This window comes from Cavia porcellus, unplaced genomic scaffold (assembly GCF_034190915.1).
Source record: "Cavia porcellus strain 051 isolate PalLab524CR breed Dunkin Hartley unplaced genomic scaffold, mCavPor4.1 scaffold_10, whole genome shotgun sequence".
Taxonomy (NCBI): domain Eukaryota; kingdom Metazoa; phylum Chordata; class Mammalia; order Rodentia; family Caviidae; genus Cavia; species Cavia porcellus.
In genome coordinates this window covers 27,899,858-27,927,117 of record NW_026947493.1, presented here as the reverse complement: position 1 = coordinate 27,927,117, position 27,260 = coordinate 27,899,858, and the positions used below count along the sequence as shown (strand labels likewise).

Sequence of the window (27,260 nt, the reverse complement as noted above, 5' to 3'; positions counted from 1 at the left end):
TAGGGTCTTCAGCTAAATTCAAAGGGCAAATATTAGAATTGGAAAGTTTTGTCATGGTGCCTGCAGGTAACCATTTGTGTAGGAACACAGTGTAGGCTTAGTCTGGACAACATAAACTCTGGGAGGGTGCAGCCTGAAGCCAGGGAGATTCTCCTTTGTTTCAAATGACTTCTAAGGCAGTGTTTCTCTTAGGGCCATCTTGGACCACCTGCATTAGTATTTCCTGGGGTACTCGGTAAACACATAGGTCTGTGGGCCCCAAAGCAGATCCTCTGCATCAGAGTCTTCTGAAGGACACCTTGGGACCTGCACAGTCACAATGTTCATGTAGGTGTGCAGGCTCAGACTTGGAGAACAGCGTCTCGCTGTGTAAGACTATGGTGGCCCTGAAACCCTGAGCAATGACTTCATTCTCCTCACAGATTGGCAGACTCTGGCTGTATCATCAATGTTTCTAGCCCCCATCCTGATAAATTGCATTTGCTACTGTGGTCCTACCCCATCAAGGATGTCCTTTGTTCCTGGCAAAAAGTTCAATTATCACCTGCCATTTGGGTCAAACCCCCCCCCCCCCACGTAGTAGCACCAGAAGGGAAATTTTCAGTTGTCCTGGGTTACAATAAAAAAGTGTATGTGTGTGTGTTAGGAGTGGGTGAGGAACTGAAATTGAGTATTTTTTCTTTCTCCAAGGTTTTTAAACAAATTTTCTTGTATTAAACATAATACGTTAAGCCATAACTATGTCAGAAGTTGTCACAGCCAACTGTGTGTGAAATACATTCCATAAAACCTAACATTGGAATCAAAGAGGACAAAGAATGGGACAGGAACTTGGGCTGATGTCCTTTCTGTTTTGTGGTTTTTACCCTGTCCTCCCCAGAGCTGCTATGCAGGCTACCTGGGGTGTCCCCAGGTCCCAGCTCCCTCACTTGCCCTCAGACTTGCCTAAACTGTGTCTCCTGCTGTCAGTTCTGTACTTTGACTTTCAGGGTTGGGATTTGACTGGAAGTGAAAATCCCTTGTTTGTACAACTGCATTCCACACTGCATGTGGATACTGGATACTGTGGCCACCACTGGACAGCCATCCTGCTTTTAAAAAAAAAACTGAGACACTTCAGCTTCCTCTGAATTGGGTCAGGACTGAGGACCTTGAACTTCTCTCCTGCAGCTGTGTAGGAACTGAGATTGTTTTGAGGGTGATGGGTTTTCCCTTTTCAATTTGTTAAATTCTTCTCAGTGGGATCGATTAATTTGGGGAGAAGAGAAAAAGAGAAGAATTCAGAGATAACATAGTATTTTCTAGGGTGGCTACCAAAACAGTTGAGGTACTGACACATCAAACAGAATGGAAACAAACAACCTGAGCTCTTGTCTTTTCTCCCATGACGATGCAGCTGTGGTGTCACCATTGCAGGTCATGGAGGGTGCTGGGGTGAAAGGGAGGGTCTAATCCATGGCAGTGATTCATGAAAGTTAATGAGAATTGTGTACATGAAAAAAATCATGAAGTTCATCTCTCCTGCTCTTCTAGAAAAGCCCAGGAACCCTAGATAGGTTGTGCCCTTTTATGATTTATCATAAGCGAGTGCATAGATTACTTTTCTGCTATGGACAATTCCTGTATTCTCTTGGAGGGTCAGTGTGAAAGCTCTAAAACATTTGTGTCCGGTTGCATGGCCTTTTTCATTTCAGAACACACTGTGTGAAAGTGCCTGGACTCACTGATATTTTTGGCACATTTCTTCTTGTGTGTTATTTCCTGGAGAGTTTTCTCTTTTAAAGTCCCGCCCAAATCAAGAGGTCAGCTACTTCTAAGTACTTTGTCATTTTAAAGATGTGCAGAGCAAAGTCACATGTCTAGTGGAGCATCCACTGGCTGCCTCCAAAGACAGGGAAAACTCCACATCTTGGTGAGAGGACCATGGGTCCACATCATCTGGGAAGATGGTGTTCTCCTGATCACGTGATCTTTCCTTTCTGAGAACCACTGCTTCTTCTCCCTCTTCCCTCACCTTCTCTCTTTCATGCCAAATAGTTCCCGAATGACTGTGCCAGTAAATATGTACAAGTGTGGTGGGGGAAATGAGGAAGGACACAAGATGAATCAGAATCAGAAGCAGTCCCAGACCACAGCCTAGCAGGGGAAGGCTCCTACGAGACACTATCGTGCCAAACGCTGTGGAAGGCACTGAGATGGAGAAATGTCCACAATTCAGCTCTGCCTCTTCTTGTGCCCTCCCTCCCCAGTTATACCACGCTCTCTGTAGAGTGGGCATCAGCTGTCTTTCCTGCCCATGGTCCATCTCTCCTTCTGGGAATGGCATCCTGATTTTGTGCTGGAGAGAGGCAGCCAGCCCAGTGGAGCTGTTGGTCCAAGTGTGGCCTTTTGCCTTTGTTAAAGTTTGAGTGTGTGACCCATGACTGGCTAATTCAGTTCTCTTTCTGAAACGGGACCAAGTGGAGTGATTTGGATAGAAAATGATCAGAGCCACTTTGTCCTATGATTGCACTGGGAAAACCAGGATTTCTGGGGCTATTCTAGGCTTTGTCCCTAGCAGAAGTGGGTCATTCAGCCTTTCAGCAATCCTGTGAATCACCTCTGAGCCATCCTGGATGTTCTTTTTTTAAAACCTCAATTAGTTGAATCGACTGCTTGTATATAAAAACTGCAACAGATAGCCAACCATTCTAGAAGCAAAAAACCAGACCTTATAGCTCTCTACATCCTCTCACTACGCCTTGCACAAAGCCCTGTGCAGGAAGTACTGGTCCCTTGACAGTAAGAGCAAAGGTTTCTTGAATGAATGTCTTAAATTGTTTAGCCAGAGATGATTCGGAAGGGTAGACATCACTCCCAAACTGCCCTTGTAAATAATTGCTGTGAGGCTCTGTTGAGCCTTATACCAGCAATGAAAGCGAAGATTGTGCCTTGTTTCTAGACGGAGAGTTGCATTTTGCCTTAGTGGAGACGTACCAATTCGAGTACCTTTGTAGAGGGAGTCTTTCGCAGTTCAGGCTGGGCGGAATTTTCAAAGTCATTTAGACCCAAAAGGGAGCTGCTTCCTACTGAGATTTCAGACTTGATAGTACTCTAAATACTAGCAAAGCACCTCCAAAACACCATTTGTTACTATCTTACAAGTTGATTTATTTTAGAGCCCAGTATAAATTAAAATTTTATAAACTGATAATGTAAATGCTGTGATGGAGCTTGCAAGTTAGTATGAAAAAACAATTCGCTGTGTAACAGGAAGACTTTGGTTAGCTTTGTCTAAAAAAATAAAATCTCTCTGGAAAGAAATATGCCATCAAGCATAGTTGTGGGAGGTTGCTTAAGACTCATGAAAGCCCCAGGCACCGAAGGAGTAGAGTGCCCCTTACAGGGAACTCAAAATCAAATTCCTTAAATAATAACATAGAGGCAAAGCCCACTAAGTTTTGCCATGACTACCTCTCAGAAATATCAAATTATTTTAAGACAACGTTCACGTCCCTACTGCCTAAGAGCTATACACTTGCTCCTTCCTGGGGTCCAGCAGGCTTGGCAAGGACCCGGGCAGGGATGGGGAGGGTCTGCTCTTTTCCATGTATCTCTCACATCTCTGTATTCTTGGATTTAAAAAGAATAAGTATAAATTAATTTCAAGTGTTGAAGTGACATAAAAACAGGGAGGGAGCACTGGGGGGCCCTGTAGCTACATGAATGTGTTCCGTACCTTCCTTGAATGGTGGTTACTTGGACATAGAGCTGAATATTCGTTTGAGTTTTGTGTGCTGTATATAAACTGCACCTTAATCAACAAGCATTCATTCATTCTATGATGTCTGTAACACTGAGGACCCTTAAGACTGATATTAAACTTGAAGAGTTACCTGCACCAACACAAAAAACCTTTTCTTCCATCTCTTCCACACGTTCTTACCGATGGCCCATAAATACCTAAGAGAAAGAGAAAGACAGGAGCTGAGTTAATGCCTGAGGGAGTACACTGCTCCCAGGGACCTGGCACACGCACCAGGAGGCACACAGGCTCAGGGCAGATGCAGACACGGGGACTCTGTAAGTGAGGACAAGGCAGTAGGTAGTCTGTGACATGGAGGAATCATAGCCACCCTTAGCAGATTCCAGACAATACCTTGGTGGCTTTGTGTGTTGATGTGTTAAAAGGCTTTTAGGTTGGGCAACACCAGAGTGATGTTTTGCAAGAGAGAGAGGAAAGGGAGCGTGAAGTCTTACAACTTCCACTCTTTCACCTCTCACCAAGGTTATTTTTGAGGAAAACCTTTCCCTTCTATGCTCTGCTGTAATCCTGGCACATGCAGGGCAATTAACACAGGGCATGCTCCCTCCTTCTTCCTCCTGTCTCCAAGCAATGGGATTTAATCTTTACACGAAAATAAAATGAGGAGAGTAAAAACTACAAAGACATACATGGCTCAAAGCAGTCTGGGCTTTGAAGATCAATATTATAATTCTTTCATGAAATATTTTGTCTGCAGCGGCTGCGTGGCCTTTTTCACGAGGGCCAACCTTGATCAAGAACGGGACCCTGTTCACTTTCAGATAACTGAGCATGAGGACCTGTGACCTTTGAATCAAAACTGGGCTTGTCTACAAACATAAACGTCAGACAACTTCTAAGTGTTCGCTGCACACTGAAGCAGACAGAACATCCAGTGTGGAACATAATAACTAATGTATATCAATGAAATTTTTGCCCATGACCTATTTTAGCGGTTTCTAAGAATGGCTGGTAGGCAAAATCGACTGAGACCTTCAACAGGAATCCTGGGAGCCACGCTTGTGTCCTTCAGCTTCCTCCTGCTTTCTCAGTCATCGTGGGCACCTGATTTGACTGCCTGAAAAGTTCTTCCTCTGCTTGTTTTTTCTACTTTGAAGTCACTGCCTCCTGGGCTGTACAGAGAATGCTGCCCCCAATGCTGTGATTTATCTGTTTTCACAGTTGCTATTCCTCTTCCACTGTTATCTCCTCGAGTGCTGGAACCCTGGTCCTTCTTTCTAAATTCCTGGCCCAGAGCCTCATTTTCTTTTGAATTCCTCTCAGCTCCTGATCCCTGGTAAGGTGTTGACAGATGCTTGTTCTATTACAGTTGGTTTTGAGTGTTACACTTTTGAGAAACTAGCGTGATCTCTAAATACTTAGATGAGATATTAAAACGTGGTGTTAAAACCTACCACCCAGCATCAACCAAGTTCTTTGAACTTTCCTTTCTGACCCTCAGTTTCTCATCTGTACAATAGGGATAATAATAGCCCAATCATAGTAAAAACAATATTATGTTGTTAGATAATAAAATATAATAATAATGGTATTTTGTTCAAGGATTAAAGTAGAAACATAAAGTGTTTAGAAAAATGCAGGGCAGAAAATAAGTAGTCATTAACTGTATTGTTATACTGTAATTCCTCATTCACAGCCAAGAAAATGGAATGAGAAAGCCTGAGTCATTTTTGCAGGGCCCACAGCTGCCGAGTGATGCGATCAGAATTTAAACTCAGGGCCCTGTGGTTCTGAAGCAGCCTCTACCACGCCGCGTCCCCCATTCTAGCCAGCAAACAGGTGTATTCAGTGAAATGCGAGCATGAGGAACGAAGTGGGAGAGGTGGGCCAGGTTACTTAGGCACAGAGATGAGAAGTCCTGTGTGCTCCAGTTAACAATTATATTCTGTGCATTTCAAAACACTAAAGAAAGGAATTTAAAGAAATCAGCAGTGCTTCCTCATAAAGAAATGATAACTGAGGATATGGCCGCGTTTACCCTGCTTTCAACATTACACAATGTGTACGTGCATCAAAACAGCTCCCGGTACCTCCATGCATACGTACAATATTTATGTTTTCATGCATAGTTAAAAATAAACTGAAAAAAGTTTTAAAAATGAATTGCTACTCTTATTGAACAGAGGGAACTTCTGGTTAGAAGCTTCTGAAAACGAAGCTAGTGGGATCAGAGAGAAATTCACAGCTCTCCTTAGAAAACTTCAGTTGGTTTGGGTGAGGGTTGGGTTTCCCCTGAATGCATCACTCCCACGGCATTCTAGGACTCAAACCAAGAGGGAGCAGAGGTTGTGAAGTGGGTTTCCCTCCAGCCAGCCCGGGGACTTTGTGTCCTCAGGTTGAAATGTGCTCACTGAACAGAATGCAGAGCACCTGGAGCAGATGCGAAGGCAGACACACAGGTGCCCCCCTGACAGCTGCTCCCCACGGACTGATCCATCTGGCCAGGCAGGCAAGGGTGCCCTCAGCGCTCCCTTTGAGCTCTCAGCAGGTGTGGAGCTCTGAATTGCCAATATGTAAGCTGGCATTCCAGTGTAGCGAGCTGTAGTTTGTTCTATTGGTCTGTTTTATGTCTCAAACTAGGGGGAAACACCCCAGTGGCAGTTCTGGCCACGACACTAATTCTCCTGTGACTCAGCTGCCCTGTGCCTGTTTCCTCAGCTGTAAAATGAAGACAACATAGTATCTACTATCAGGACTACTGCAAGGATTCATAGAGGCGTACAGTCTCTGGCACGCAGTAAGCCTATTGCCAGCTGAGGCAGGAGGATCACAAGTTTGAGTTCAGCCTAGGCAAACTGGCAAAGTGAGACTCTGTCTCAAAATGAAAAACAAAAAATTTCCAGGGGAATCCAGCTTAGTGCAAAGGCCCTGGGTTCAGTCTGCAATACAGAAGAGAAGGTGAAAGAGAAAGATGAGGTAAGAGGGATGGAGGGAGGAAGAGAGAGAGAGAGAGAGAGAGAGAGAGAGAGAGAGAGAGAGAGAGAGAGATATTCTGTTCTGCTAGGGTTCATTTTGGATACTTTGAATTTGTTTTTGGGCATGACTGTTGGAAAATAAAATGAGGTACACCTGTCTGGTTTTGGAACTCTGAAATCCATTGGCATCATGAGTCCCAAGTATTCTTTCTTGCAGTGTTTTGTAGAACTCATGTCATCAGGTCAGTGTCATCCCTGTCATTTGCTGAGGGTGTCTGAGTTATATGACAGGCTAGAGTATGCCACAAAAGGTTAAAAGGAGAAAGAGAAGACAGACTCGGGTAAAGAATCTCCAAAAGTCAATGAGTCACAGAAAATCCCAAGGCTTCAGTGTCCCTCTGCCCTTGGACCCCTTGGCAGGCAGCAATCAGGCAAAGCCCGTAAACTCTCCACATGCATCTCCTTCTGGGATGCCTAGGCATGAGCAGCACTGCAGGAAAGGACATTTTCCAGGATCTTCTGCCACTGGCACAAGACCCCGGGGAGGATGGGTGAGTGCAACATGGAAACCAGAGAGGCTGAGGTTTCATCTTGCAAGGACCTGGGCCACATGTTCTTGCTCTGGCTGAGGAGGACAGTGAGGCTGGCTGAGTGGGAGTTGCCCTTTGCTTCCCATGGTCCGTGAGCTACTTGGATGCATGATGGGGTTAGGAGGCAGGGCTCACATTTATTGCCAGTTCTCTTTTATGAGTATTATTTTTTACCTTTTAAGTTGATTTTTAATTGGCAAGTAAGCATTACATATGTAAGTGTACAACAGGATATAGCGAAATGCACACACTGACATCCTGGAATACCTGAATTGCACTAATTTATGGTTGCTTCACATACTCATCATCATGTTTATGGGAAGAGTGACTTAAAATCTACTTTCTTGGAGATCTTCAAGTGTCTATGGTTATTAATCGTTGTTACACGACAGAGCTCTTGAACTTGTTCCCACTTTTAGATATGCTTCATGAAAATGTCTTATAAGAACAGAAGTCACAGTGAGACAAGAGCCATGGTCCCCTGCAGAATGCTCCCCAATCTTCTTTGGAGGGGTGGAGAGAAACAAGGAGGGAGCTGCAGGTGCCTGGGCACAAGAAGTATGGGCTGGAAAAGGGTAAAGAACAGAAGAAAGTAGGCAGTAATAAAGCAACTACTAATACCAAGGCCACCACCACCAACTCAGTGAATTGTGGCACTTACCATATATCAAGCTTTGTTCTAAGTGCTCCCCATTTAACCCTTTAATTCTCATTTTAACCCTTTCCACTCATTTACTGCTTACCACAACCCTATGGAACAAGCAGTATTGTTACCTCCGTGTTATTCTGAGGTTAAGTAACTTGGCCATAGCGAGTAAGTGTCTGTGCCAAGGACTCCAACAGATTGGCATTTTAAGAGAGAATAACACAATAAAGAAAGTAGAAACTAATATAATCTAAAAAGAGTCAGAAAAAGAGGATGAAAAGGAGCAAAGATCAAATGGTACAAAAACAAAAACAAAAACAGAACAAAGAGCAAGATGACAAATAGCAAAATGATGAACTTAAACCTATCCATACCAGTAATCACATTAAATATAAGTAGGTTAAGTATTTCAATTAAAGGAAGAAAGATTCAGATTAGATTTTAAAAATCTATGGATCTAAATCTATCCTTCCTATAAGAAATACACTTTAATTATATGATAAAAGTTAAAAATAAAGGAATAAAAAGATTTACCATACTAACAGCTTTTTTTTTTAAAAAAAGATGGATTGCTATAGTACTGTCACAAAGAGTAATTTCATGTCAAAGATTATCCCCAGGAATAAGGAAGACCATTTCACAATGATAACGGGGTCAATTCACGAAGAAGACTTCATAACTTTCAATGTTCATGCATCTCATAACAAAACTCCAAATACATAGAAACAAAAAGTAGAACAAGGAGAATGCATCCAGCATTACAGTTAGAGTTACATATCCCTTTCTCAGTCACTGATAGGAAATCAGTAAGGAGATTGAGCATATGAACAGTATTAACAAACAACTTGATCTTTTTGACATTTAAAAGTTAGTAAGTGTCATGGTTTATGTCTGTGGCCCCCAGACCCCATGAGTTTGCATTGTGCATTTGTGATTGGTTCATTGTCTAGTGCTTGGATTGGTGGTGTCATTACTCCACCCACATAGGGGTGGAGCCAGGATGTGATGTAATGGCAGGAAGAAGGTGTGTCTCTCTCTTGCTGGTTTCCGCTTGCTGCCATGAACTGTAGCCCAGCCATGAATGTAGCCCAGCCATGCCAGCCTGCCTTGGAGCCAACTGAGTGTGGACTGAAACCTCCAAAAACTGTAAGAAATAAACTTTTCCTTTCCCAACTCTGGGCTTGAGGTATTTTGTCTCAGCAACGAGTAAAAAGTGACTAAGACAATAAGTCACCGAGGGAGACAAGATGCGATCCTCAAAGCCCTGGACCAGTCCAGTCTAAGCAGCCCAGTGTGAGAGTCTGCACCATCAGAAGTGGTGTTTTGAAGCCCTGTGAGGGGACAGAGGTGGATGATGGCTTTGAGGAGTCTAAAGCAATGGTGCAGGCAGGAAAATTAAGAGGAAGGGGGTTTCAGTGGCTGAGGGTCCTACATGGAATCCCCTCTAAGGCTTCTTATTACATAGAAGGGAAATCAGACTTGCTGTCAATTACTCCTGGTTGGTGGACTATGCTCATTTAATGACTCCAAAGTGGAACCATTTTAATTAAACTTCAGGTCCACAGGGAAGATTTAACTGGAAGGAATGCACAAGTCTAGATTAGACCTAGCTCTAGATTTGGGCATGACTTTTCACCACATGAAGCCTCTGCTTCTCTATCTGTAAAGTGGGGATTCCCTCCAATTGTTCTTGCATACAACACACAATTTGTTGGGCTTTGGCAACATGTAAGGATCCATTCCAGGTACTGGGACCAAAGGGGACAGATGCCTCTTCTGACAAGGAATTTTTAGTCTAGTAAAAAAGTCAATAAACACATGAACAGAGAAACATGTGATGTATGACATGATGCTAAGAGCTCTGATACAAACATCAGAGAGCCGGAGGGAGAGGGAGGAGACAAGACACATAGGTGTAACGCATAAGTGGGCCAAGTAGAGTGTTCTGAGTAGGTGCAGAGCCTGCAGACACCAAGAGGGTGGCAGCAAGCAAGAGGAGAGCAGGGACAAGGGTCCTGAGGAGGGAGAGAGTGAGGGTGGAGTCTTTCAGGAATCCAGAGAGGCCAGTGGTTAAGGTGATACAGATAGAGCAGCCTTATGACTCTGGTAACAGCAAGGCCTCTACTCTGAATGAGAGGTCGTTCACGAGCTGTTTTTCAGGGTTCAAGTGCTAGGATGAGGCTCATATTACCTTTTTTTTTTTTGGTACTGAAGATGAAATTCACAAAGTCGTGCTTACCAGGCAAGTGCTTGAGCCACTGAGCTAAATCCCCAGACCTCAGGCTCATTAAAAAACAAAACAAAGCAGAAACTTATCATGGTTCCAGAGTGAGAAATAGACCACAGGATGGTGCAGGAAGGAGTGGGTGGATGGCGTACAGCACACAAGCCTTAGCCAAGAGGGAAATGACAGCCGTCGGAGGTCAGTGGGCCAGAGGAGGAAAAGTATCAGAGACAGTCCAGTTGCTGGTCTGAGCATCTGGGCAAAGGGAGGGATCCTTTATTGGGATAATTCCCAATCCCCATGAAGCTGCTTCAGTGACGAAATAAGAAAGTGGGGGGGGGGGCACGTGTGAGAGTAAAGGGTGACCGATGAGAAAGCACTTCTAAATCGGGGATTCTCAGATCTGCCGGACACTAATGTTCCAAGGTCAAAAGGCAGTGTTGATTTTTCTCTCTGACATCTCCAAGACAATAAAAAGATTCTGAATGGCTCACTGCTTATTCCAGAAACATCCATCCTTCCGCCCAGGAGGGCCTCACAGTGATTCTGATTTCCTTGCCACCTGGTCACGTGGACACAGTTTATCATTTTAGCCGGGCTTCTTAAAACATTTCTTTCTCCCTCCCTTCTCTAAGCTGTGACATTGCTCTGGTATTTTCTTTCTCCTTTTCCACTCAACGGGATTCAACAAAAGTATTTTAAATTTAAATTTAAAAAAAAGTCTATACACATTTTTATTTCCCCTGAATCACTCTTTTGTAGCTAAGGTTGTTCACCCCTGTATCAGGCCACTTCAGGTCTGATTGTTTAGGCATCTACTGTTCACTTTTTGCAGCTATTCTGGTATATTTCCTGACAAAGGTAATTTTATTTTTTCCTTTTTAAATTTATAGTAAGCACATTATTTCTCCCTATCCTGATGATGTCTGTTCCGGGTGGGCATTTATTTATTTATTTCTACATGATTGTGATTTATCGTAATTACATGCATGCTGGGGAGCTGGTCCACACGCACGCTGCATCTTGATCATTTTTTCCTTTCTGCTTCCGCCCCCTGCCGTCCACACCACCACCACATCCCCCAGAGGCTTTGTGAACAAGGCAAGGGAACTGCTGAATGACTATTTAGTGCTACAAAGCATTATGGAACTTGTCAGAAATGAGCTACACATTTCCTCATTTGTCTGTAGGGTCAAATTAGCTTAAAATAGGTTGATGATTTTACAAATGAATCAACAGAAGAAAATCCTGAATCTGGGCGGGTAGTGCGGTTTCCAACACAGTGCAGGAAGAGAATGTGGGAAAGGAATTTGGCCAGTGTGGAAGCCATGCCTGTGCTCAGTGGTTGCTGTAGAGAGTCAGCCAGTGAGTGTTGGGAGCACCTACCCTCCCGCCTCCTAGGGGCTCAGCACTGGGCTGAGCACTCCTTTTAAGGACTTTTCTTGAAACAGCAGTTTGAATAGCTTTTTTTTTTTTTAATCAAAATGACCTCTTCAATAAGAGAAATCATTTTCTTGCTTCTGTTTTACTTTTTTTTCTGTTGTTTTTTAGTTGGTTACACAGGTTAAAGAGTTTCATTTTGTCAGATTTGCACTATATATAACATATTTTGATTGTTTTACACAATTTACCTCCCCCTCCCCCGTCAGCTTCGCATTTGGGGCAGGGTTTAATGTATATATGTGATACATGTTGCTCATATTCTTGCTTATTCCTACCATTCTGTCTTCCATCTGCTATCTCCTTCTCATTTCCCTCTTTTCCTTCCTCCACCCTGCTCATTGTTGCCCAGAAAATATTCCCTGAGTATTTATGAGTTCAGGATCTTGCTAAAAATACAGGATCTTTCCTGGTACACCACAGGAACCTATCAGAAATCTTAACTCCTTTGTCTTGAACCTACATGTTTACCCTTGAGGGCAAAAGCATACGAGAGAAGAATGTTAATATTTTGGAGACATATGCCAGGGATACGATGGGGAGGTGGAAATGCTGGCTGCATTTCTTCCCTGAAATCTAAAAAGGACTTAGTGTGTTCTTAGGGTCCTGCTCACTCCCCAGCAGCCTGCTCACACCATAATCCCTTCTCAGGGCCTGGAGACAACTTTTCTCTCAGACAGCAGAATGCAAATTCCACAAGTCTATGCTGAACTTGGTTTCCATTGCACGGGTGGCTGCTGTGTCCTCTGGAACACTCTATATCTAAACCGCCCCAGTGTTCCGGTAGGCATGTCACTATCTTCCCTGAAACCTTGGGCCTGGATTGCTCCGTTGATCTCAGATGTACTCCTGGGAGGGGTTTGTTCTTTGCTGTCCAGCCGTGTGTCTACCGTGACCCTCCACTGGCGTGTCTACTTCTTGTCCTGGTCATGTCCAACAGGACTTCTCATGTTTAAACCAGCCCAGCTGTTGCTCAGGCCTTGATAATGATTTTTTAAATTCTTAGTTCTGTAGCCAGGCCTTGGTTTTCATGGTGGTGTTAATACTTCAAGCTCCTGCTATAGCACTTTCATCTGAAGAAGAAGTAAAGAGACCTTTCTGGTGACCAGCTCAGCAGAACTCTAGCTGGTTAGCAGAGGACACTGGCAGGACACTTGAAAAACAATCCATGTCCTGCAGCTGGTTAAGCAGTCCTCTATGCAGAGTTACATGGCTCACATTAAGGGCCACCTTCTCTGACACTGTGAGGTCCAAGTGATTTAGTTTAATAGGCCATGGATCAGCATTTATCCAATCATCAGTAAACATGTTCTGTACAGATCATGGCTTGATCTATAAAATAAACCCACACTTTGCTGATTCTTTTTGCCCTACTTGAAATTATTTAATTGAACATTCCTCTCAAACCTTAATATTATGAACATGATCACACATTTTCAGTGGGTTTTTTTTTGACATTTATTTAAATGATGGCCTAAACCTTAAAATGTCAAGCTGATTGCTTGAAGGTGGCTACAGCAACTGTTGATACCTCACGGAGTGGCTGTTGATGAAGGGTCAGAACAATCTGCAGGCCTTTGCCTAGGCATTGTGACTGTAAATGCATGGGAAGGCCATGCATATTTGCTGCAAGGTTTGAAGGTTTGAGTCTTACTGGAAATTCCTGGAGTGGGAAGGAAAGAGAGACAAAGACAGAGACAGAGACAGAGACAGAGAGAGAGAGAGAGAGAGAGAGAGAGAGAGACAGAGAGAGAGACAGAGACAGAGACAGAGAGAGACAGAGATAGAGACAGAGAGAGAGAAAGAGAGAGAGAGAGGAAGAAGAAGAAGAAGAAAGAAAGAGGAGGAGGAGGAGAAGAGGAGGAAGAAGAAGGAGAAGGAGAAAGAAAAGGAGGAGGAGAAGAGGAAGAAGAAGAAAAAAGGAAGAAAAAAAGATGGAGGAAGAGAGGAAAGAGGAGAAGGAGAAACAGGAGAGAAGAAGGAGAAGGAAAATAAGAGGAGAATGATGACATTATTCTCTATTGATAACAAAATGCAAAACTATAGTTGTTAAGCATTGAGGAAGCTTACAGCAATTGTGAAAATCAAATATTTTAATAATGTCTCACAAACCTTTCCTGCTTCCTTCCATATCATCCTGTGAAAGTCAGTTTTGTTTTCACTTTATTAATTTAATTTAACTTTTGCAGCATTGGGGACTGAAGACAAGGCTTGGCAAGAACTCTGCCACTGAGCCCCAGCCTCAGCCCCAGCCCCTGCTTTCATTTCCATCCTGAGAAATGAATGGAGCCATAATCCCAATGGTCATGCCAGGATGAAACACTTACCCAGAATGCTTCATGTTTTGAGGCTTATCCATTCGAACAGCAAGTTTGATTTTGAGATCCTGATCTGGGCAGTTTTTGGAAACTGTCATTTTGTGCCATTCGGATTGTTTGGGGCTATTTGGGGTGGGATGGAGAATAACCTGTAAGGAAAAAGGACAAACTTGATAGCCAGAACATAAGAGAGAGACAGAGAGAGAGAGAGAGACAGAGAGTAAGTATCATCGTAGACATGCTTTTGTAGTTAGAGACCTTGATGCTGAGACGTGGTAGGGCTTTATGAAAGGAAGCATCATTATTTCTGAGTCTGCTTTGACTAACGTTTAGAAGTACTGAGGAAACCTAGTACTGAGAACATTATTCTCTTCATCATCAAATAAGAAGATACACTAAAGAGAAATATTCTCACAGAGTAGAGAATAATTTTAATCTGCTATTTCCCCTCCATTCTTTATTATTTTGTTCACTATTTCAAATGGAAAAATTTCTCAAAGCCTGCAGAAAAGGAAAGCAGAGAAACTGAGCCTTGGGGTCACTACTAAGTATGCAGGCCGTGTATGTCTAGGGTGGCATCTCATGATGGCAGAGCAAATGTGCAGAGAGGGAAATGTCTTGGCTAAGGTCACAAGGCCTTCAGATGGATTGCACCTCCAACCAGGATTAATTAAATCTGATGAAAAGTCCTACAAAGTGAACCACATCACCCCACTCTATAGCTGGAGCTATACAAACCCAGGTGTGACCGAATGTGGAGATAAGTGCATAGGAGGTAATAAGGTTAAATGAGCCCATGAGGATGGGGCTGCTGCTGATTGCACTGGTGATCTTACAACAAGAGAAGACCCCTTCTCTTTTCCCCTGTCTGAGGATATAGGGATCCTGAGACAGAAGCAGAACCTTGAGGACTCTTGACTTCAGACTTTCCAGATTTCTGAAACATGGGAATTACGTTTCTATTGTTCAACTCACCCAGCCTTTGGTCCTTTGCTGGGGCTGCCATGGAGTAGTAACATGGGTTTATGAACAGGCAAAACCACCACAAGTTTGTCACACTTGGGGTGTAAGGTGGTGAGTGAGAGTGTGCATTTTGATCCTGAGGAGCTCTTCTAGTTCAGTCTGTAGTGATGGAGGGCAGGAACAGAGGGTGACAGTGTGGGAAGGAGGGAGGCATAGAAGAAAGGGCTCCCTAGTGAAGCAGCAGTCACTTATGCCCTTAGGAGAGTTGGGAGGCAGGGGAGTTCACCAGGAAGAGCACCACCCCCCACAGTGGGAAAGAATCTGATTTGCTGGAGTGACTGCAAACTGGTCAACCAAGCAGCAGCTGGCTGCAGCAAGTGAGGCTCCAGGGCTGGGTGAGAGTTGGAGCACAGGAGCCTTGCTAGGTGCTGCTGAGACTGCAGCCTGTGTCACAGACAGTGTTGGGTCACAAAAGTAAATTAAGCCAACAAGTGCCAAACTCAAGGTCTGAAAATATCACGGTTTTTTAGTGCAGAGCCAAAAGCTGAGATACAAGGAGAAATATTTCTGTTATCTCACTGTTCTTAGAGAGGTTGATATCGCCACTGGAGGGTGTTCGGGGGTTCTCAAGAACACCTGGATGGACAAGAGTAGTTGACAGTGGTCTCGCTGGTGTCCCATAGGTGTACCAGGAATGTGCAGTGCCCCAATGAGGCCTCCTCAGGAGGAAATGTCCTACATCCCACATCACTTTTGAATATTCCTACAATTACTAATAGAGGTAGGAAGGCTTCTCTCCTGTGAATGCAGTCTAGATCCTAACTGTGATATATCAAAGTACTTTGCCACGTTGCACAGGAAACCCAGGAAACCCAGAGTTGCCTGTCTCTTCAGTAAATCAGTTTATGGGTGCTCTGGCCTGGGAGTCTTTGACACTGTGCCCTCCACAATGGATGCTGAAACTGTCACCTTCAAAATGGTTCACACACAGGGGAAGGTAGAGCACTGCTTCTTGAGATCTTTGATATTCAAGTTCTGAAGTTTTCTTATTACAAAAATTTGGGATTTTTTTAGGAGGAGTTTCTTTTTAAAATTCTATTGTATTTATTTTAACATTGTTAGGTAGTTAAATTACCTAAGAGTTTCACCTCAAGATAGTCAAGGCTGTTGCAGATCTTTGCTATAAAAGGCCTTTGGATTTGATGGTACTGAGAATCCAAGGTCTGTTTTCTTTAATGCACACTCTTGTTAGCTCAAGTTGATAGAAAAGAACTTGAGGTTCAGAGAGATAAAGGAGTTTTCCAAGGTCACACAGAAAATGGAGATAGAAGCCTTGGATTTAAACTCAAAGATGAGCCTGTTAGCACCTGATGATGTGGCCTTGAGGTGACTTGTGTGCTGGATGTATGCCTGGGAGATCTTCTCTAAGCCCTTGTGATAACTCTGACAGAGGGGAGCACTTACCCGCCCCAGCTCCTTGTCCTCCAAGGCCAGGACACCTGTACTTTCTGTGAATAGCTTCACCTTCACAGCAGGAAGTGCATGGGTAGTGGAGAAGTCACCCTGGGTGCCCCATCTGTGAACAGAATCAGAGGGGTTAGTGTGGCCCTGTCATCCTCCATTGCAAACTGTCCCTTCCCTCCCAGCTTGAGTGATTCAGGTCTAATCTGAGCATCAATAGCTGTTACATCCTCCTCTTAGTTTTCCAAAGCTGCCAAAGTGACAAAAAATGTGAACTAACTTGTTAGGCAAAGGCAAGACAGGTTCTCAGGAAGTTGTCACAAGTCTTCACAGAGCACTAGAAGGAATCTCTCAGAAGTAACATCAGGGCAACAACTTCATTTCATTTCCTCTTTTGAGTCTCTAGTTCTTAAAAAACTGCAGTTCTAGATTTTGAGATGAGGCTTCATTTGATGTGAGCCAACACTTGACTTTATAATGAGACTTTAGCAGTAGAAGTGGGGAGGTGGGGGACCCCACTTCCACAGCACCCAGAGAGGAAGTGGAAAGAGAAATGTGCCAAGCACCACCCCACCAGAGTCAAAGATGGACTGAAATCTGGTTTGCTCAATGTCAGGGTAGCTTGTGGGGCTTGGCTCCCTGGTGCACCCCTTGGATGTAGCCTGTTATTTACCTGTCACTGTTCTTGCAGAGGATTCAGCTCCATCAACTCTGCACTGCAGTCAGAGTGAATTTCAGGAAGTGTTAATGGGGGAGCTCTGAGCCTCCAAGCCCTGCTGGTGCCTGTGTGTGGTGATCAAGGTGGGCACAGTGTGGCCCTTGTGATGGGTCCCCCTCATCTCTTTCTGTTCCATGGGCCTCCTGATTCTGCTGCCTCAAGCCTGCTGCAAGCATGGTTCCCTTTGTTGGCAGTGTTTGTCCTACCTGACCCTTCACTAGGGCACTTCCTTGAGGCCCAGCTTAAATGCCACCTTTTCTGAGAACATGTCCTTTAATCTCCCAGTCTAAATTGGGTTCCAGTATTAACCTCTCTTTAGAATACTGTCTCATTTTGCATCCCAGCAATGAGGATTTTAATAACTGATTTATTTGTCTAACTGCTTAATGGTAGAGTTCCCTAATACTCTGTAAGCTCTGAGTTAGGGGTTATGTGTTTTGTTTACATTGTGTACCCAGGACTTAGCACACTGCTTTGAAACCTAGAAGACAAAATGTACATATTTGTTGAATAAACAAATGGTGCTGAATATATGCTCTTCTACAGAGCCAGAATACAGTTTGGATACACTTGTACTTTTCTCATTTTGCCTTATATGATCAATTTCTATCCTGTAAAACACTTGTTAAAACTGGATTTTAAAGCGAGGTAATGTTACATCTTATAGGTTCATTATTACTTATTTAACCAGTGGTATATTATGAAATGGCGTTGGGCATTCATTCTTTTATTTTACCTCTGACATTTCCTTGGGAAAGAGCCCTAAGTGGAAGACCTTTCATTCATCAGCAAATATTTAGAGCTCTTCTTACACAGTTTTGGGACGTGTGCTCACCAATGAACACTAACCAGGCTTGAGATACTTGTAGAGAGTGACTGCCCTCTAACATTTGAGACTGAGAATGCAAAGTGAGAGTTTCCTTTCTTGCCTGCACTCGGAAACATTATTCAGCTATTCCCCTGCCCAATTTTGTCATTGTTGCTTTTGTATGTCTCTGATTACCAGTGGGCTTGACATTTTTATCCAGTACTTGTTGGCTGCTTGTATTTTTTTCTTTTGTGACTATTACAGAAACTTGACTTCTAGTCTCACTGTTGCACTCAATCAAGTGAATTCCATTAAGTAAACTAAAAGACGCAGGGAGAGTTGGAGAACTCCAGAACAAGAGAGATGAAGGGAGCCAGACCAATGGGCATCTAAATGCATGGAAACCACCAAAAGAGTCTCCAGCAGTAACAACAGCTACAAGGGGTGGACACAGAGCAGACAGGTTTCAACATAGCCACAAAATGTTAAGAGGTGTAGGTAGAAACTCCTGACTGAGCTTGGAAATAACTGCAGCATCCCCTTAAGATAGGGAACTCTAGTCTAGCAAGGGTGATACGACAGGTTTCAGAAGAAAAATCTATAGCTGAAATCCTGGCTTAGTCACATACAAACATACAGCTATGAAATAAATTCATTTCAAAGAATTAGCTGGAGAAAAATAGCTATGGGGTTTAGAATGTGAAAAGAACCCAGCATATTGTGGCTGCCTTCCCTTCCAAAACTAAGGGCATGTGTTCTAGTAATGGTTAAAATCATTTAGATTTGTGTCATCTACCTAACACACACACACACACACACACACACACACACACACACACACACTTACATACTGGTATTGAGAATAGAACTCAGAGCCTTCACACTGAGCTACATCCCAGCCTTTATTTTATTTTATTTTATTTTGAGACAGTCTTAATAACTTGCTAAGTTGCTAGTTGCTCTAATCTGGGTTTAATGTTACAGTCTTTCTGCCTCTGCCTCCCAGAGCCAACACATATTTATCAAGCCCCTCCCAAGTGTCTGATTGCATGCAAGGGACAAAAGGTGGGCATTGGCATCTCCACTATACATAGCAAATAATAAAAGTTATTATTTTATAATAATATTTATACTATGCGTGTCAGTTCACAGATGACAAAACTAAGGAGAAACTGAAGATCTTCTCCATTTTATTCTAGTGAATTGTGACCAAATTGCTGCTATTGTTATAATTATCAGTAATAAGCATTATTAGTAATCAGCAACATTGGCAAAGTGACCATTAATTTATTTATAATTAGCTGTGCTATTAATCTCTTAGAGTATTCATCATGCATAGCCAAAGGATGAGGAAAATTTCTGCTGGAAACCGAGTTCTTGAGCTCACAATGCTGCAGAGAGGAGGTGAGTCCTGGGGTACTGATCTTGGGCTCGTTTGCAGGGGTTTTCTGGCCTGCTCCTCAGACACTAACTCAGTTTATCTACACCATCTCTGCTCCCCAAGGATGTTCTGCACATAACACATGTGACCAGTGGTGCTTGAGACCCTGGAAGCTGGACATGATTCAAACCATGAAGGTTGCCTTGACGACACACTGCAAGTAAGTATCATGTCGCTTTCTCTACCAGGTCCATGTACAACTGTGCTTTGGGCTTCCTACCATGAATCTTAGCTCACCTCAACTTTTTACTACTATTGAATCCCAGTTTATTCACCAAACTTCAAAATGTAACAGGGCCCCAGTGGAGCACACTCCAGTTTAACCTCAGCTTCAGAGCTCAGTGCAAACTCAAAGCACAAGTACTCTTTACACTGAATCAAGAGAAAATGTGCCTTTGAAGATCCTAAAATAGAAAGTTTTCTCTTTTTCCTGCTTCCTCTGTTCAAATGCATGCTCTGTTGTTTCACAGGATTTCTTTCACAAACTCACCTTCAAGGATAAAACCAGTAAGAACTGCCAGATGGTGATCTTTGAGAATAAAGCCCAAATGGCTTCTGTAAAAATGAAGGCAGTGCAGCTGGTGGTCACAAGCCCACAGAGCTCCACAGCTCTGGAGTAAAGGCCACCCGGTGTTAGCCTGGCCTGAGGAGGGCCGCGCAGTGGGTGTTGGCAGCCACCGGCTGTGCACTGAAACTTCTGTCCCTCACTAGTTCAGGGTTCTGGGAAAGCCACTGTTGGCTCTTTTCAGTTGGTTCCAGTTGTTATGGGAATCCCCAAGGTTTAACATTCAGCGCCTTTTCCTGCTTCTTTCCTCTCTGGAGGAGAAACACCACGGAAAATGTCTACTCTTTGTCTCCTCCTAGTCGTAAGGGGCACCAGCCTTTCTTTATAATAAAAGCAGCTGGTGTTTATTCAGATTCCTCTGTGCTAGACCCAAATACCCATCTCAAAAGCTTATGTAGTCATAGATGCACTTTATTCTTTTAAAAGCTCTTAGTCCTTCTGTGAAACACCTATAGTTTATCTACAGTTACAGATGAGGAACTGTTACTTCATCTCCCAAGTTAAAACAGGAAGTAAATGGAGTGTGAGCTCTTTACCACACCACTACATTGCCTCCTGTATATTCATTCCATCAACTCGCTTCTCTGTCTTTGTCCAGGGAACAAAACAGTCTCTGTAACTCAAAGGGGAGGTTCTGTTTCAAGATTGAGCAGGCTTTGGGTCACTTTTGACTTCTAACTTTAGATTTATTTCACATGTGTAGTACCTTTACAGAGCGTATACTGCATAGACAAATTAATCAGTGGAGAAAGCCACATATTGATAAAACACTTTGTTTCTTATTGTTGTATCATTCTGTTCTTTTTCCTTGTTGTGCAATTGACTGTGACTGTTAAGAAGAATACATCTTCCTTAAAGGTTCCCCAAAACTGAAATACAATTGCACCATGTTTAGAAAGGATAGGAGTTTTATTGCAATATTTATTGCAAGCCAAAGTTGGAAAGGTTAAACTAATTTCTCTTTGAACTGAAGGTAGTCACAGTAATGGGGTAGGAGTCTTTCTTCTGTGATCTCTTCATATCTGTCACTGTACTCACACTGTGTGGGTCACTTAGAAAAATGTTAAAAATAACTACCAATTATTGAGTACTTATGGTTTGTCAGCCCTGGGGTTAGGGCTTTTCATGGATTATCTCATTTAATCCTCTAAAAGCTCCATGAAGCACATCCTGCTTTATTCTCACTTTATAAATGGAGAACCTTGGGGTTTTGAAAGGCTAAGTAACCTTGGGGCGGGGGCTTCAGGACATCACAGAGCTGGGCTTCAAGCCTAGCCCAACCTTAGCCCATAAAGCCCAGGATTTTACTACCTCTCGGTCCCTCTTATACAGCATTATTGACACTGACAATTATCTGAGTGTGTGCCTTTCTTTCTCTCCAGACACTGAACACCTTGGGGCAGGGAATTTTTTTTTTAAATATACCCTTTTGTATCCATCCCAGAGCCTGGCTCTCAATATATTTGTCTGGTAACTAAGGAGGAGTGACAAATTCCAAATAACCATGTCACTGAATTCAGAAAACTGTGATGGATGAGACATAAAATGTAACCAAGAGTGTGACTGCTCCTCCCGCAGAGGACTTTATCCCCTTGAGGAACTGATAGTTTATAGGGGTACAGCAACTCTCTGTGGTCTCTAGCACCTACCACACTAGCACATGACAGCACCCTAAGAAGCAAGAAAGAAATCCTTGAAGGTCAAATGATGGTTGGTTCATGAGCCCAGGAATAATTACAATGATGCAAAGTGCCACTAAGCTCTAAAATATGATATTATTTCACTTTTTGGTCTTTTCAAGCATGAGAACATAAACAAAGACTACAGGAATCATGGTGGTGCTTCTGAATAGGAAGCCATGTGCATCAGAATATGTGTGTCTTCTCTAATAAATGAGTTGTACAAGATGGTAGAGACTAAATAGTTGAACAGCACAGGTGACAAAGCTATAAGCACTGTATGGTATTGGATGAGGCTCTGAGTCCCCGAGGCTTAGGGACTGTACTTCTAATTAGCCCTTTCTTGATGAAATACTTTCTGAGTGTCTACCAGGACCAAATCATTGTGTTAGGGCTTCCTGTGCCCTAACTTTGCCTTTATGTATATTATATTCCACCGTGGGAGACATCAGATTCAGAAGTGATGCTGTTTAAAAGAGGATAAGCCTTCATCTTCACATCTATAAGTGAGGTAGAAGAAGAGCAGACATTTGATGGAAGGATGTGTGAGTGATGGGCTATTGTATAAACAGCATTTAACAGAATACACTAAGAAACTTCAGACTTCACTTTAGGAATATGAACCAGGGATTGGGAAACTGATCAGGCTTAGGTATGGTTTAGATATAATCAAGCCAACAATGGTTTGCACATTTTTAAATGTTGAAAATCATCAAATAAGAATAATGCTCTGGTACACATGAAGATGATTAGAAATTAAAAACCTGCTGCCCATAAATAAGGTTTTATTAGCACATAGCTATGCCCATGCATCATGTATTGTTTGTGGCTGATTAGGACAGCAGAGCTGAACAATTGTGACACAGACCATATGGGCAACAGCCCCGAACTATGTACTGTCTGCTTCTATACAGAAAAGCTTGCTGAACTCTGTCTTATGAACAGTTAAATGGCTTGCTTGGGCCAATGGAACAACTTTGCTTTGCATTAGTGGATGTGAAATATGCTCCCCTGAACACGTCCCCCCAAATCAACCCTAACCACGCCCTCACAAAGACAGCTCATCTCTTGGTGATCTGATTTATTGTTCTAAGTTCTTTATGGAGCTCTTTCTATGGACTATTGGTGGAATGTTAAAAAATTTGGGTTTGGGCATTAAAAGCCTTCCAGACACGTGGTCCCCAAATGCTGCTTTGGGATCTGCTTGAACTGGCTGACTCATTTTGCCACACTACATCACTATTAATATCAAATAATAAATGTGAGTAGCAAGTAATTCATAATCCAGGGGCGAGAGATGACTTACAAAGTCACAGCACATTATTTCTGCAAACCTATTGCAGGGTGTCACTGCTTTGAAGACCAACGCTTTGATCTAGGGAGAAAATGCGGCACGGGTGGAGAGAAAGCCATGCGAAACAACCCCGCACTGTGTGTTTGCAGAGAGCGGCGGCTCCATCGCAGCCACATCTCTGTTTACTATTTAAAGCCTCTTATTTGCTGAAGCCTCCTCAGACCATATGTTATCAACAAATGTTGCTAATCAAATACACACAGTAATTTTCATAGAATGGCCCCCTCTGGAAAAAAAAAAAACCATTTGCCACAAAGGGAGTATACCTCCCCAAATGACAGTCAGCAGCCACTGCAAACCTTTGACAACAGAGTGGCATGAACGCATATGTGACTAAGTCAAGACCTCATCCACGTTAGGCACACGGGACCTTGGAGAATTAGATTTTGTGCAGGTTGGTGCTAGGAGTTGGGGGGTGGGAAATGATGTTATTAGTTGCTATGGTGATGCTGAGCATAATCCCACAATTCATGCCACAGAGGCTGGACTTATATTTTTTCCAAGGTATGTCATTCATGTGAACTGAGGGTTAAATTGGTGCAATTCATAAAATTACCTGGGCTTTACTAGGAAAGATCTGTCACTCTGAGAAATGAAAAGTGCCGAGGCCTTGTTGCTAAGAGGGAAAGTTAATAATTGCCTGGAGGCAACTACATTAAACCCTTTGGGTCTGCCTTTCAGCCAGACAGCATGATATCCTACCCCAAGCCAATCGATCATACCATTGCAAACTAATGATAGAATGTGAGCCTAGGCTTTGTTGTACTAGAAACACGAAGTAACCTCTTATCTACATAAGCGAAGATTTGCTGTGGAGAAACTGGCTTGTCTGGCAGAAGAAAAGATGAAGGTTTTGGTTCGACTCCTTAACATTCACACTGGATGGTTTCATCTCCAGCAATCTGAGATTGGATGTCCAAACCTCAGCTTGAACTTTCCTCACTCTTCTTCGATCCTCCATCTCTCTTAAGGTTCCCCCATTTTAGTCAAAGGATGCCACCATGTAGGTGTTATGGTTGCTTGCTTGCTTTTCTGGGCCCCATGTCCACCCCATCCCCAGATCCTTCCAACCTTCTACATCACTGTAAGTCTTATCATTGCTACAGAGGAAAATCAAGCAGAGAAGGAGGTTCAGAGTGCCAGAAATGGGTGTTGGAAGGTTTAAACAGAGTTGTAGGTGAACTTCGCCTAGATACAACAATCGCCTATAGGACAGATTCTTACTTGTATAAGGGTTAGCTGGTTGTCTCTTTTGGCTAGAATGGAAACTCACAAGAGCAAAGATCTATGTCAGTTTCTTTCATGACCAGGCATGTCCTCAGCACCTTGCAGAATGCCCAGTGTATTAGGCATACTCTCTGGCACTGCTGAACAAAATGAAGGCATTGAATTGTGAATTCCTCCATACACATGTAACTATGGGGAGAAGAGATTTCAAACTGAAAGTGAAATTTAGCAATGTTTTTCTACCCCTGGGCATTCTTAAGTATGATTGAGGAAGTGAGAAAAATTCTATACCAGCAACCTGCTAAAGGGCAGCAGCCAAGTCTAACTTGTGGACTGGCCTATTGCAGGATTTAGCTCATACTTCATGCAAAGTGTTATTCAATTAATGTCTGCTGGATTAAGACAAAAGGGATTAATGCATACAACATTTCATGCAGATATAGGAGACTGGCTTATCAAGCCTTATTCTTCAGGAAGTGACCTTGACATTGACAGAGACTGTTGGCTTAGTGCATAATGGGAAAAGAGGTCAATATGTCTTGGTCTAAAAAACATGAACATGGATATATGAATTCTGACATTTCCTATAGATTCTTCCTTTGAGCTTCCATCTTTCTACTCATATTTATCATCTCTTTTTGTGCATGTTGTCCATTTTTTTCCAGCACGAATGCTTTTTGATTTATAATGGGGTTCCATCCTGGCAAACCCATTGTAAAGTCAAAGTAACCAAAGTTGAAGATGCATTTAGTACACTTAAGCCAGGGGGCCCCCAGCTCGGCCTTTTGTGGAGTAGTGGTTGTTTCCCTTCTTGACCAAGCAAGTGCCTATGCTGCAGATGGCTGCTGCTACCCAGCATCACAAGAGAAGATCATACCTTACATTGCCAGTCTGGAAAAAGATAGAAATTCCATGTTCAAAGCACAATTCTCACCAAGTGCATCACTTTCACACTATTATAAAGTTGACAATCGTTAAGTCAAATTATCTTAATTCAGGTCTGCCTATAGAGCTCTTAGCATACGAATCATAGCTGTTATAAATTCCTGATTTGGTCATTCTAATCTTTCTGTCCTGACTGAGTCTGATTGTGACACTGACTCTGTGTCTTCAGATTGCAGCTTTTCATTTCTGAGTATTCTTCATTTTGCTGAAAGCACATTTGTGTTAATGTGCTCAGTAAACCAACCCAGCCCGAGCTCCTGCAGCAACTTCCACTCCTGGCCTCTGTACCAATCAACTGTGATTCTCCATCTGCCTGTCTCTAGTTTAGAAGAAATAGCCTGTCTGGTGACCTCAATTCTCAGATGGATCTAAAGAGGGAGGCTGATTTGCAGTCTGCGCAGTTTTTTCTCTTGTGAGGACGGGATGACAACCTCCAACCAAGCTCTGTGCGTGCTGGCTTGGAAACTGGAAGTCCAACAGAGCCTGGATATTTTGAGAGTCTCTCCAGCTGGGGGAGTTTAGATTGCATTATCGTTGAACTTTGATGCAAAAGGAAAAATACAGGTGATCAACAGGAAAATCAAAATTTTCCAAGGTTGAAGCTAAGTAACAGGGCAGTGCAGAGAGGAAGAACCCCAGGAAATATCACAGAGCCAATAGGTCATCACATTGCTAAATGCTGGCTTTGCCTTTCAGGAAGCACAGCTTGCAGTGCATCCCAAACATCCCTGTGGTTCTGAGGGGAGGGGAAATTTCATCACTGGAAACATGGCTCTCTCTTCCCATTTGAGGGTCCTTTTATATTCCCAAACCCTTGCTGCCTTTTTTATCATCTGTGTACGGTGGTACTCATTTCACGAATGCTTGTGTTTGTGAACAATTTGGTTTGCGGGCAGAGCATTTGGCAAAACTTTGTTTTTGTTTTCAAGCTCTGCATTGTGTGATGAGCACAGCTGTGGCCATCCTTCTAACATGAGAATGAAATGGGATCATCTTTTCCAGAATCATGGAATGAATTAAAGTTTGTGAACTGAAACATCACTGTATTTCAGTTCCTGAAGATCTTTAGAGAATCCAAATTACTTACTGAGTAGCAGACATAAAAAGGATATTCGTTTACTGTCTTCTCTCAGAGACTCTGCCAACCAACTCCTGTTTCATTTGCAACACTGGCTGTTTTCCTATAATTGCTTTTATGACCTCTGTTTTGGTTATTATGATTGTAACCTGTGATTCCCATAAATAACTGGAAGATGCTGCAGCTAATTGTGCTTTTAGAACTTGAATCTGCCTTATGACACCTTGTAGCCTCTAGAAGACTTCTATCTCCACTTGCCTAAGAAGGATACTTCCCCTCACCCTAATCCGCTCAACTTCTTTCACTGGACTTTCTAACATTGGGATATCTAGATTATTATTTAATGAGACTCACTCTCTTCTTCCTTCTCCAAAGGGAAACCTCTTCTTACTGCCCCATTGCTATTGCATTTGTCCATATGGCTGCTTGCTTTGGCCTCCTGGGCAGAGTATTTAGCTCTGCAGCTGGACTTGGAAGTGATCCATATCGGTCTCTTTGGGCACTAGGCATGGATAGATCTGATGCAAGCACAAGCGTGGGATGTGTGTGAGTGTTAGGTATTTTTTCCCTTGTGTCTGTCACCACCCAGAGCAGAGCTTGCTCCAGGCAGCTTCTGTCCCTTCAGCTGGCATCCCACAAAAAATTTCATAGAGCAGACCCAAGCCCAACCCATAGTGAGGTGCCAAGGCCCACCAGATCCAGTGCTCAAAACACAGCCAACCAGCCATACCCAGCATGAATCAATCAACCTCAACCAATCTGCACATGAGGGAAAGAGAATAAATAACTGTAGCTTTAGGTCAGTGAGTTTTGGGGTGGTTTGTTGCATAGAAACCCATACAATACCAAGTCACATTTGTCCCAAATGTACTATGTCCTGTAGAATCAGACCGGACATCACATCCTACAGAGCCCAGACACATTTTATAATCTTTTTGTACTATGTAAATTCAGCGGCCATCTAAGAAACACCTGAAAATGACTCTAATGGCTTAGAAGTGAGTTCATTGTTTTGTCAGTGTCATCTGGGCCTGAGTCCACCCATGGTATGAGAACCAGATAGAGGCTGTTTGTGCTTGCTGA

General features: G+C 43.0%; 1 protein-coding gene across 18 annotated transcripts in view; it reads right to left on the bottom strand.

Annotated features, from left to right (window-relative positions):
* The window catches only part of Cadps (calcium dependent secretion activator), a 453,294-nt gene that overhangs the window by 159,185 nt on the left and 266,849 nt on the right, over positions 1–27,260 (bottom strand). For all 18 annotated transcript variants that reach the window (XM_063257158.1, XM_063257159.1, XM_063257152.1 and 15 more), the window contains exons 7-9: positions 16,366–16,477; positions 13,948–14,087; positions 3,876–3,942 (exon numbers count right to left, since the gene is read on the bottom strand). In XM_063257158.1, coding sequence (XP_063113228.1) covers positions 3,876–3,942; positions 13,948–14,087; positions 16,366–16,477 — 319 coding nt within the window. The remainder of the gene's footprint in view (positions 1–3,875; positions 3,943–13,947; positions 14,088–16,365; positions 16,478–27,260) is intronic.